This window comes from Thalia democratica, chromosome 7, assembly GCF_965202585.1.
Source record: "Thalia democratica chromosome 7, ktThaDemo2.hap1.1, whole genome shotgun sequence".
Lineage (NCBI taxonomy): Eukaryota > Metazoa > Chordata > Thaliacea > Salpida > Salpidae > Thalia > Thalia democratica.
In genome coordinates, this window is record NC_139171.1 from 58,442,287 (window position 1) to 58,456,283 (window position 13,997).

The following is a 13,997-nucleotide window of genomic DNA, read 5'->3' on the forward strand; positions in this document are numbered from 1 at the left end:
AAATATTTTACCTACAATAAGAGTTTTAATAAATCATTAGTCTGCTGGGTTCTTTTATGGCTGTGTAGCTTAAGAATTTAATTATTTTAAGACTAAAAGAAATCGCTACTTAAATTTAGCAAAATTAAAAAAGATAATTAATGTTTTAAGGCCACTAGGTTTTTAAATTTCGAAGGTTAGCTTTGAAATTTATAGTAATTAGTATAAGAAAACAGTAAAATATTTATACTCTTTTAATTAAAACCGAAAATTTTTAGAATGTTTTCTTCATGGAATAATATCTAACTAGTATTTTGAATAGATATATTTTTTTACATTTATTAAAATCAAATTAAATTCTTTCAGTACTGAGTATTACTTTATAAAATTAAAATTGACTTTACGGTGTAGGGTGAAGAAAAAAAAGATAAGTGATACATATTCAAAAGCATTGTTTTTGTGTGAGAAAGCATTGTAAGACTATAAAAAGCTACACAATGAGTTTTGTCAAAGAAACAACTTTGTTTTGTTTCCAAACAAAGCATTTGTCATACATGAGGTAGTTGTTAGATGAAATAAATGGGAACTTTCGTTTTTTTTTTTTCATAGCACAATCCCATGACTTAGTATTAGAGCTTAAAAAAAGATTTCTGTTTTTTATTTTTGGATTGATTTTGAGTGTACGTAGTTCGCGTTTTGAATATTAAGATATTTTTTTTATGAAGTGTTATTTATAGCAACTACAAAGTATAACAGTCGAAATCTATGGACCTGAATTTAAAATTTCATATTTTGTCCTCATTGCACGATTTTATCAGGTAGTTGTTTACATTATTGTTTTATTTTTAAGCTCCAATAACGTCATGGTTATGCGAACTTCTAATTCCATTTTTATAAAATAAGGAAAACTAGTAAAATAAAATAAAAAATATCTAGTTAGATACATATTCATACCATCTTTTCTAGCATGTACTTGTAGGTGAAAATATTTGAAAAGTATATTTTTATTGCTAAATGTACTAAAATATACGTATATCACAAAAGTACCTTGTACAACTTTGCTTAAGGAGCGCTGAGATTCCAGTAGTTGAAGTAAATTACTTAAAAATCAAGGCAAAAAAGTATTTTTAGAAGTATTTAAAAAACAATTTTCAGTGATTTAAAAGATGCTGTTGTTTTTCTTTGTTCTGAGAAACTATTGTTTTATCTATTTTTGCTTTAATAAAATGTAGCATATTTTACGTTTAATCGTTATTATTAAAATTAGCTCTATTTAAAAGCTCTTTAATCAGTTTAGTAATGACATATTTTATAAGATCTTTTCATATAAGAAACATTTCTGTCTTATTTTGAAAACTGAAGTTTTATTAACTCAAAACTATGATGTTTATGATATTCCATTGGATTTCGAACATATAATAACCGATGATATTATTCTTGTTTTTAGAGGTATTTTATATAACGTAAGCACTCGAGTTTCACATTGAAAATATTTTTTTTTGAAATTTCATATGATCGTTAATAGATAGTTTTACATTTAAACATGATTAGCTTCAAATTTTATTCTAAAACGTGATGTTCTTTTTTAATTTAATATTTCTGATAATTATAAAATTACACTGGATTTCGAATATGTATAGTTTCAGTTTTAACTGTTGTTGTTTGGTTTAAAGGTTTTCTACAAAAAGTAAATACTCGAGTTTCACCATTAAAAACATTTTTATTTTAAATCTCATCACTCGCCCACGAAACACACAAAAGTTCCATACTGCTGGGTATGCATGCCACAGTTTAAATATATAATGCATCATCCACAAAACACACACAACTTTCCAGCATGCAAAACCACAATTTATTATTCAAATGAAGTTTTAAAGGCAGGGTAAGAATTTTTGAAGAACTTTGCCAGTTATAGTGTGTGTAAAGGTCAAAGCTTGAATTCACTGCTCTGTGACTGTAATTTATCGAAAATTTGCAAGAAAATAAATGTTTGATTTTTTTTTGCTTTTAAGAGTTAAAAAAGCTCGAAAAATAGTCTTTTTTTGTTGTCGCACTGAAGTTTTTGTTTTGGTAGTTTTTTGTTAAGTTGTAATGTGAAAATATTTTTTTTTTAAATAAAGGTTAGTAAATTACATTTAACTATTGACAAACTATTATTGTAAAAAGTTTATTTACTTATTGTCTATTTGAAATTTTTAGATACAAAAAAATAAACAATATGTGTTGTATATTAAACTACTAAACTGGAAACTCTACTTTCTAATGTAATATTTATATTAGCTTATATGAACCGCTAGCTACATGATATATTTAGTAAAGTCTTCAATAGAACATTATTTTAAAAGTAACTGTATAGAAAAATATAATTTTTGTTAAACTGCTCTCATTTGTTTGTTTTTTTGAACTCAAGCTAAAAAACAAAGCATTTTAAGGTTTTTATCAGTGAGTTTCAATTTTTCAACATAAGTTTTAAATTAAAGCTGTGCAGCTAATGTTCATATTGTAGATATTGAGATTGATGTTATTTATTTGTTGAATTAATTAATATACGTTTCTAAAAGTGTAGTTTAAAGCAAATTCATTAAAACTGGTTTATTTTAAACGTGAAGTTAAACTGTATGAAAACTGCACTTTTTCCTAAACTGTTTATTTTTCACGTGATATGTAAATAAGCCTGAGGGTAAATAAATAAACCGTTCTATAAAATTGTTTTATTTAGACTTTTTATTTGTATTAGACTTGTCAATTTTTGACTTAATTTTAAATTTAAAAAAGTCTTTTGTCTTTAGTTATTCTTATATTTAAATTTTAGTGAAAGATATTCTAATTGAAAAAGTTAGTGTTATTAAGTAACTAATCAAATGGTTCAATATAAAAAAAGGTTTATACAGCTATTAAAAAGTTTATTTTGTCTAATGTTTTAGATTTTATTTTTAATTATTAAAATTTAAATAAAAATAATTAATAGTATCGATAAATTATTAACTTCTTAGTTTAAGAACTATAAAAGTTATCAACAAGAATAAAATTCATACTTTTTGTAAAAATTAGAATTAGGTTTGTAGCATTTTTCATGAATTATTTTACAAGTATGTTTCTAAATATACAATATTACGTACAAAGTTAATTAAGTTAAGACCCTCAGGCGTTTTAAACATATTTAATGAACTTATGTAACATAAAATTTTTATACCAAATAAAATATATAAGTATTTTTACAGCAGATCGTATTTAGTTTTTTTAGTTTAATGAGGTTTAGGAAAATTTATTTTTTAAAGTATATTTAAAAGTTTGAATGAGTAAGTTGTGATAATGAAGAAGTAATGACAAATGAAAATCTTAGTTGAATAATAAAGTTTAGACTTTTAAAAGTTATACGTTCATGAAAGTTATATAAACGTTTGATAGCGTTTATATTTAATGATAATTTAAGTAGCATGTATTGAAAAATAATAGCCGACATATATTTAAACTATTTTTAGAAAATAGATAAGTACAGACTAGTTCATAGTTGTATAAGCCATACCACTTAATCGATCAAAAAAAATATAAGTATTGCGTGTCTAAGATGTAGGGTATACAGTTTCATAAAACATTCTTATTTAATAAAACGTACTAAACTTGAAATTAAAGCAACACTTCTGTAGAATTTCATTTTGAACAATATATAACTTTTATTTATTTAATTGTACTTTTTTTAAACTTAATATAACTAATTAAACATGAGTAAAACCACTATCATCCTCGTCAAACATTTACAAAAATTTACAGCCTTATAGTTTATGTAATTAGTCTTGTTTCAGACACTTTATAAAAAATCAAACATGAACGTTATTGCCACACTAGCGTATACAATAGCGTAATGCATACGAAAACATCTGCATTATTTGCACAGTACTTATACAGTTTTGTAGTTTAATCAGTTGAATTTTTTTAGGATATTTAAAAATAATCGAATATGAGTAACATCACCAGCACTACCACTACTACCACCAATGCTAGAAGAATTAGATGCGGGTCAGACCGTTGCGAACCAACATTTAGGTGTTGCACAAGTGTTCAGGTTTTTAATTTAAATAAAACATTTTGTTATTATTTTATTATATTTGTGAACTAATACTTAGGTGTTGCACAAGTGTTCAGGTTTTTAATTTAAGTTATATATTGTTGTTAATTTAAATTAATGTTTTGTTTGTGTTTCAAATTTTTGCTATTTAATTGCTGCAGAACGCGGGTTTTCGTTATTTAAAAAAAATTAATTTAGATACACTTTTATTTTGATTTTGCGCTTTTTTTAAATATGTTTTTGCGCTTTAGGTCGCAAACATATTTTGAATGCTCAGTCTACGTTTTATAAACGCAACCTTTAAAATATTTTTATGATTAGCATATCGGAATCTAAACTGAGTTGAGCATAAGCCGATGTAGAATTAAAGCGCAAAACATTGTTTCTAGAAAAACTTGTGAGCTAATAAAAAGAGCACAGCCCTTAGCAGATGGTAATAACCCTGTTTGTAGGCTCTGTTTTAAAGGATCAACGACCGTTGTGTATGCCTTAAAAAAAGAGGCTTGCTTGTATAAGAGGAGTGAATTCATATCGTCTTGCCGACATATGAATAAGCTCTTCTCAAAATAAAATAATTTTTTTAAGTATTACACAGTCACTTAGTTGTAATTTTGTGAAGTATAGTTGTTTGTTTAGATGAAAGATTAATTTTTTCACTGAACATTTGTACTGTACTATACTTAATAACTACGTCATAGAGCTTTTTTTTTTAAACTTTTGTATCGTTGTTCATCAAAGGGCTATTCATTTCAAACCGTGCTAGCTGAAGATTAAAAGATTTTTAATTTTTTTGAATCGCATTTTCTGTTTTTTTTTTTTAAATCGACTTTTCTAAATAAATCTAACACAGGGTCACTCTGTAGCTTACACGAATGGATCATCTTACTGTTGCCATCCTGATCATTACAATTTGTTAGTTAATTTATTTTAATTAGTTATGTAAGCTTTGATATAAAATTTTTTTCAAGTTAATTAAAGTATTTGTTTTTAAACTTAGTGCGTATTTTTCGTTAAATATGCCACCAAAAGTTGACAAAAAATTGCTCAATAAAATTGAATCTACTGTTTTTGACAGAAGTTAAAAAGACGATGGAAAAAATATTTATGATTGTGAAGAAATTAGAATAGTAGGGATTACTAGTCAGTAAAGTTGAGCTGTAATAAGAAAATTTTTGAAGGTCATGTAAATTTACATTCATATACATGTGCGTATTTCATTGAAACAATATAGGAAATTTTACAAACCTTTGTGTTAAAAGTCTAGTTTTAAATTTACTAAAAATATTTTCCTTTAAAATTTGAGATATATAACAGTGTAAATTATTGTCGTAGCTTCATTGTAAACTTGTTGTTGACAAGTCGTTACGTAATCCCGAGAAATCAGAAAAGCTAGGATGCGGTTTAATGAAACTTACTATTCAATTTTCAGCTATATTTGAAAGATTTATTAATACTATGCGGTGTTTTGAAGATTTAATTCATCTGAAAAAGATTTTTTTCAAATTTTTACAAGTTATATAACATTTTATTTTTAATTTTAATAATATTTCAAAAACGTATAGTTCTATATAAGTTAAATATTTAGTTACTACACAAAATTTATATTTTCTAATTTACAAAACTCCTGGGTTTTACTTTAGATTTTTAACGTTTTCTGCATTTTGTTTTTTGATATTTTAGCAATGTTTTTCGTTGTTGTTCAAAAATATAAGGTAAATTTTGTTGTTAAAATCTCAAAATAATAAATTTCTTTAAATTTCTTAGATTTGTAATCGAATAATTTATTCCCTAAACCTAGTGATAATAGTTTTCTCACGATAAATGATACAAGCATAAAAGACTAAAGTAAATGGGAGTACAATGAAATTTAATTAAGTGTTAAATGTTGTCAATTTATCTAAAAAAAAAGCATGTTAATTATCAAAGGATTATTGAAATATACCTATTTGAAACAGATGAAAGAAAAATGATAGCCTGATTTTATAAAACTAGAGTAAAAATTTGTCCTGTTAAGTATTTAATGTGAAAAATTTTGATTAAAAAAAAATTTTATATGTTTAATTAAACCGTAAAACAAACAAATGATTACCTTTAATAGACAAAATTTTAGTAAATGCTTATTGTGATATACTAAAATACACGTTAAGGATAATCAAATTAAAATATAATTAACTTCAAAGAAAATAGTATTTAGATTCCAAAAAAAACGTTTGGACTGAACTAGGTCAAAGGTAAAACAATAGATGTTTAAATTCCACATAAATTAGTTGTACGCATATGCAAATATTATGTGGTAATTAGTGATGCATTAAGAAGAACAAAGTTCTTATTATTGTTCTCACCCTTGAAAAGCTGTAAAGTAAACTTTAGATTTCATTGTTACTTTATTTTTACTTTGAAAATAACTTTATATCAATGTTTAATGAACTTTAGTAGTTTTAATAAATGAACAATAAATGTTTGAACTCCGTATGATTTTAAAAGTACCTTATGTGCAATGAATATTACAGTTTTTTATAGAAAACCTACTTTCTATCAAAGTTTGTTCTATTTAATTATTATCAGTAGAACAAGTACATCCTACGTTACATTTTAATTATTTATGCGCATTACAAAGATTTGATTAATTTCCACACATGTTTTGACCTTGTTTTAAACTTTGTAAAATATACTTTTAAATTTATTTGATTGTCACTTATTAAATGTCTTTATGACGTATCTTTATCCAACTTTCCGCATCACTGCACACGATAGTTTTGTTTCCGTGATTTAAATTGTTCTGATTTTCTAACTTGTTTTGTGATAGAGGGCTTGTGTGTGTGCAGATAGTATTTAGATTTTAAATAAAGAAAGTAATACTTGAAAACTGACCTAGATGTTGGGTTTGCAAATATTTGTGAAAGTTTAACCTGAAAACGAAAACAACGTGGAACATGCAGTATATATAGGGTAATTTAATCGGATTATGAAACCAATAGCATTTGTAACTTCATACTTGTATGAATTAACTTTTACCCTGCTAAACATTAAAAACTGTCAGTCTGGCTTTAGATCATGCATTTCAGATAGTTTGGAGATAACTAAATTCTAACATAATTAAAGCTGTTTGCAATATGGGTAGTGTTTTTTAAATAGAACTAAACTTCTCAGAACATTAATAACCAAAAGTTATTTGACCAACACCCTAGAACCATTTATAACTGTCGTTCTGACCTAGATCTTGCATTTGCAGATAATCATGTTCAATATGTTTTAACTTCAAAGTAGAACTTAAATGCAAAACAATTTTGATTTGCAAACGCTTCTTTCGTGTTGGCAAAAATCATGTGGTGTGATGCATTGAGTAAAACTTAATTATCCAGAACTTTGAGCAACGGTTGTTTGACCTGTAGCCTAGGTTAACTGTACAGTGAACTTTGATCATTATGGTTTTAATTTTACGCAAACATTTTACTATACTATGTTGAAAAGGGTTACTAGCTTTAGTATAAATACTTCTTATTACTATACTTAATGTGTTTTGTTTAATCAATTTTTATTCGTTTGATGTTTTATATTGGATGAATTAATCATTGTTTAGAAAAATTATTTTACAAAAGTTGTTTTAACAACTCTTTGAAAGTAAATAAAAAACTCGGCCTTTTATCATGGTCATACTAGTTAGCTTTTAGACTACAACATAGAAATATTACGTATAAACAAAAGCTTCATATTGTACGAAGATAATAATATAATACATTTCTACTATACGTATAGTTTTCACTGGATTATGACTATAAGTTCGATTGTATTAATACTTAGAAATAAATGCATAAAAACAATTTATACTTTTAGCTCGGAAACTTTCTATTGTTTTGATGAAAATATTAACTTTATATTTATTTTTTTTACAGGATGATGATAATAAGCTCGACTGTGTTCATTCTTTTCTTCGTCGGTATTTGCACGTGTCTTGGGTGGGCTTACATCAAAAAAAGAAGTTATTTATTTAATTTTATGATTTAATGTTTAGTGATCGTTGTTTTCAGCGTCTGATCAAAATGTATGATTTAGGTAAATAGTTTTATATTAACTATTGTTCTACAGTGGTTTTTTAGATTAACTTTAGTTTAAACTTCTGATAAGATATTAATTTTATGCTTCTTCAAAAATTTAGGTTTACTAAATACACTTTACAATTAGTACTTAAATGCATAAAAATTAAGATTTTTAAATCCCAAACTTTATTACTTTTGTCTTTTAAATAATTGAAATGTTGAAGTAGTCAATTTCTAACACAAAGCTTAGTTAAAAAAATTTTTTTTTGCTATAAAGGTGTGTATTTAAATTGTAGTCTCTAAATTGAGTTCATGGTTTCAAAAATTCAATATTTAGCCACAGCATACATTAAAAATGCAGTTTACGTGGGAACATATAATTAAAATATCGAGTTTTAGAATTTTTAGTCCTTCTAAATCCCAAGCTATTCTTTTAGTGCTCTTTAAAGAAAAAAATATTAGTGAATCAATTTTTAATTTCGTAATAAAGTCTTGTATTTACGTAGGTAGGTTTATTTAAATCCCATGAAAAACTATTCATTTAGTTTGAAATATTTTTATTTTAAGCTTTATCAAATTAGAAAAAATTTATATAAATTTCAGTCATCGCGTTTGATACAATTTCGTTTAAAAATTGACTTTTTTTAGGATAGTACTAATTGTTTTTATTTTTTGTAAATTCAAAATTTTTTAATACTTTTCTACGAAGAACAAAACAGATAGTTAGAGGTATAAATTAGTTATAAGTTAATATCAACTAAATTTTTACTAGTTTCGATAAACGCCTTTTTATTTCATAAAACAGAAAACAAAAAGAGAAGATGATTAGTTTCTGATCGGGCTGATCTTTATATTAAACTTTGTTTTAAATATTCGAATTTTTTAATCATTATGTTGCGACTTTACGAATAAATATTGTTATGCAGAAAACAACAATAGGCAAGAGAAGGTTAGGAGAAGAGAGGACAACTTGCCGTCCTACGACGAAATACACACAAAATCAACCAGCTTGCCGGGCTACCAGAGCAGCCAGATACCCGGATACCAACCTGAAAACCTGAAACCTGAAAAACTTCCCGCTTACGAGAACCAGGCTTACAGCTCGACTGAAAACCTGTAAAAAAATTTTTCGCAAGCAAAAAAAAAATTGGTATCGCTTTTTCAAAAATAACCTCAAAATGTTAACGACAATCTCACTGGAACGAACTTTGACTTAAAATTAAAAATTAAATTTGAACAAAAGCGAAAAAAATCCCTTATACTAATATAATTAAATAATTTTGAATAAAAATTTTGCATCCCGATTGAAAACTTATCAAAATAATGGTTTCGTTCGAAGAAAAAAAAAAATTTTCATTATTCTAAAGAAACTTATAGAAAAAAAATTCGAATTATTTTTAAAAAAATATATACTATATTGGTAGTTACAATCGTAAACTGTAATTCAGCTACGAGAAGAATAAAATACTTTGTATTAGTCGGTAAAAGCTAAATACTTACTTTGAAAAGTTCATTAAACTTTTTTTCAGCTCTAAACTTTCATAATACGATTAATTGATGTATTCTTTGAAATTAAAAACATAACTACTTTCAATTAAAACTGCTTTTTTTGCAAAACAGTAACTAACTAAGGAAAGTTTTTAAGTTTAGTGTTTAGTTGGTAACTTTAATTGAATTATGTCCACGTCGTTGTATAGTGTTTTATGTTAGTATGTAAACTAATTCTTAAGTTAAACTTAAGTTTTTTATTTTTTTTTGTGTATTAGTGTTTTTGAAGCACGCATTTTAATTTTCATATATGTTTAAATGCCTATTAATACTTGAGATTATATTACATACTTTTTTTTGAACATTGTAAAAAGTATAATTCATATATTACTAAATTGTTATATCCATTTTTTTTAATTTTAGTCAGCACATTGTCATTTACCACAACTAAATGAAAAGTTGAAGCATTTATGTTGTTTAGAAACTTTAAACATTTTGTATCGCATTTCATTTTAATTTAATTATTACATTTTGTATGTATAAACTAGTTTTTTCACAAATTGTGTTTTTGTTAGTTTAACTTAAAATTGCACTTCGTCAAGGAAAACAAATTTTAATGCTTTCAATCATAATTTGTGTAGCTAGTTTTGTAAGTAAAGAGTATTTAAAGAAGTTAATCAAAATTTTTTGTAAAGTATAAAGTTTTTTAAAACCGCATTTTTGAAATTTAAGCAAAGTAAAGTCGCTTGTTAGTGTAAAAAACAACAAGCCTGGCACTTCAAGTGAGCTTATAGTCCTTTCAAATAAGTGACTTTCTTACCGACAATAATTTGATTAAGAACTGCTCAGTCCCTACAATCAATTTCCACCCGATCGAACCCGAGAACTGCATACCGACCAAGGGTAAGGCTTAGGGGCAAAAGCGGCAGTAAAAATATTAATAATAAATAAACAAAAAAAAACAAAAAGGTGGGAGTTGTAAGTATACCGATTATTAGCGTTACTGAGTTCACTTTTGTGGCATTTTTTAAAGATACGTGTATCGAACAATCGCAAAGCTGCCTTAATATTTTTTTTATGTTTGAATGAAGGCTTAATTAAACTTTTTAAAGATTCTGTTTTATATCAACTGTAAAAAAGGTAAAATGCGTTTATTTGACGCATAAATGCGTGAACATAAAAGTAATACTTAAGTTTTTACTTTATAATTGTACATCTGCAGTAATTTCAAAAGTGAATACTACTGTTTATGGTATGAAAAATAATTATCTGTCAAGTAAATTGTAAAGGTTAAATAAATTTAGATTTCTTGCCAATAAGTAATTTACTTGACAAGCAATTACATTTCACAAGAGTATTTAAAATACACCTTGGCAATTTACTTGTTTAACTTTGTTTTTATTTGTGATATATGCAGCACAAATGTCTGCAAAACTGCATTGAAAACATTTTAAATTAATATTTTATCATAAATTTTTAATGACATTTTCATTACAGTTCGTAAATTAATTTTTACATTTAATGCATTATATCATGAGTGAAATTTGACAGGTTTAAAGGGCATATAATTACTGCATAAATATTTAAACTATTACGAATCTTTAAGCATTAGTTCTTACATCACATCATACATCTGTATTTTATAGAAAGTAAACACTGCAGACAGAATTATATTTATTACTCAGGGTCTAAACTTAATAAAAAATATCTATGACGAGGTGTTATCAAAATTCTTACATGGTTTAAGTGCTTCAGTGATCAAAGTTTAAGTAGCTAAAATATAAAAGTAACCTCTAAACTTCGACCTATTTTAAATTTAATTTGTTTCGAAATAGCGAATTTTGATGACGAAAAACTTTTTGACTGTTTCAAGTTATTTATGCTACATAAACTTCAATGGTTTAATAAAATGGTAGTTTATTAAATTTTAACATTTAAAAGCTATTATTAAGATACTTTGTTTTTTAAAAATAACAACAAGGTATTAATCTTAAGCTTTATTGTGAAAATACTGTGTCATACATAAAATTACGTTTATTTTAATTTTAAATTGTCTTATATAGTATGTAAATTTATAATATTTAGAGAATAGATATTTTGAACTTATTCATGCATGAAATAGGTCATTAGTAATAAGTTATTGATCCGAATGTTTAAATTTTCAAACTAGTTTAACCTACTTTAAAGCTTAAAACAGAGTAGAAAAATTACTGAAGTGTTTTGCAGCTAAAGCTAAAAAAACAATGACTTGCAACATTTGCAGTTTGTATTATTCATAAAACAAAATAAAAAATTTAAAGAAAAAAATTTAAAGAAACTAAACTGAAAAGGTTGTTGAAAATTTACTTAAAAATAAATCACAAAATCAAAAATAAAGTATAATACATTGCTAATTGTTTAATTTTAAGTATTCAATATAGTATCCTTTTTTTATTGTTTACTTTATCACCTGTTTGTACTTTTTGAAAAAGATTTAAGAAATAGTTTATTAAAGTTTTTCAAACTAAAAGTTTGTCTGTAAACACAAAAAATTCAATGTCGAACTTTAGTTGTATCCCATAAACGTTCAAATACTTATGATTTAATTTTTTTTTCTGTTAGGAAGCGTGTGTTTGAAAAGATGGTTTGCTTAAAAGTTTTTTTCTCAATAATTTTTATGGTGTATTTGGTTTGATTTGATACAACTGCCCATCGTGATTACGTCATAATGAGCCGAGGTGAGGACAAACAAACTGGCAAAATGTCACATGGACTGTCGTTGATGGTCGTGCGGTGCAGTCCAGTGCAAACTTTATGTTCATAATGTTTCGTTTGTAAAAGAAACAACAGCTGTGTTGTTTAATTTAACGAACCGTTGCTAAATATTTTAGTTTAAATAAGTTGAGGTGTTTCGTACATGTCTGCTAATTCGAACTAGCCAAGCCTGGTAAAGAAGTAAAAGAGAAAAAAGTGTTTTCGTAAAACATTATAACCTAAATTTTAATATTCACATTCTAAAAATTGAGCTAAAAGCTCGACCTTTTGAATAAAGCAGTTTGGAAAACAACAAAACAATAAGTTTTCTTGATAACATATTCAAGCACTTTTTCACATAATTTCAAGTTTGACTAACGATAAGTTAAAGTGTTTCGTGAGATTTGCTAATTTGAACCAACCTGACCTAATTAAAGATGCTTTAAGATAACAAAGGTACCTCGGCAAAGAAAAAACGTTCCAAAACTGCAAAGTATAATGCTAACTTTAAGTTTTTTGAAGTACCTCGGTGAAGAATTATACCTAAACTACGTCATTCACGCGCCAAATTTTGAGTTCATGGTCTGACCTTTGAAAGTTAGTGAGTTTGTAGGTATGCTTTGCAATTTATCAAAGCATTTTTCAAACTTTGTTTCAAACAAGTTACGGTATTTAATAGATAGTTGCTACTTTGAAGAAGTCCGACCTGAATTTTCTGTATGATCAGGTTAAAAAATGATTGAATTACATTGGTAAATTATTTTTCAAAAGATATGAACTTCTATGCAAACCTTAAGTTTGTTATAACACGTTGGCAAATAATTTAACCTAAACTAAAATCATGATCTGAATTTTGAGTTCATGGTCTGACCTTTTGAAAAAAACAAATTTGAAAATTAATGAGTTTGTAGGTATGCTTTGCAATTTATCAAAGCATTTTTTAAACTTTGTTTCAAATAAGCTACGCTATCTAGTATTTTGTTTTTAACTTGAAGTAGCCTGACCTAAATTTTCTGAATGATCAGGTTGAAAGATAACAAAAGTAACTGGCAAAATATTTTTCCAAAACTGCAAACTTAAAATGCTGAATTTCGAGTTCGTGGTTTAACATTTTAAATAAGATAATTTTTACAACGATGTAATTGTAGGTATGCTTAAAAAGTTTCTATTAGGCACAATGTAATATGAGGTTTAAAAAATATTTTCAGATATCTTTACTGTAATCAACTTTCAAAGCTCATTTATGAAATGAAAAGACAAAACTTACGTAACTATCTGGCTGTAAAACATTTAAAATACCTATTTTATTTGTAAAAAAAATACTAAACAATATTTCAAACAACGTGTTTAATAGTTTTAACAAATAATATTCCTTCGTCGATTTAAACATTTTAATTTAAAAACTAATGATCAATTAATAACATACTTTAATAAACTGCTTAGAACTTTGTGATTTCAGTGCACTGTGCTTTTTAAAAACAAAATATTTTCAACTTAACTTAGATATACTTACTATTTAATCTGATTTGTTTGTATTATTAATAGAAGGTAACAATCAAATTTACAGAAAGCTGTACTTTAAAAGGGGCCAGTATATAAACTCTTTTTATTGGTTGTTTATAAACCCAAACACTAAACTGTTTTGTAATAAAAAGTACACTTTAAAAATTTTATAATTCTTAAAGAATTTTTTT

General features: G+C 25.7%; 1 protein-coding gene across 1 annotated transcript; it reads left to right on the top strand.

The window, feature by feature from the left end:
* Nucleotides 1-778: 778 nt before the first annotated feature.
* Nucleotides 779-10,106, top strand: LOC145840705 (uncharacterized). Its single transcript, XM_082948031.1, has 5 exons — nt 779-797; nt 3,917-4,042; nt 4,896-4,957; nt 7,939-8,024; nt 9,009-10,106. The coding sequence occupies exons 2-5, from the start codon at nt 3,938-3,940 to the stop codon at nt 9,200-9,202; spliced, it is 447 nt and encodes a 148-aa protein (XP_082804157.1). The 5' UTR covers nt 779-797; nt 3,917-3,937; the 3' UTR covers nt 9,203-10,106.
* The last annotated feature ends 3,891 nt before the right edge of the window (nt 10,107-13,997 follow it).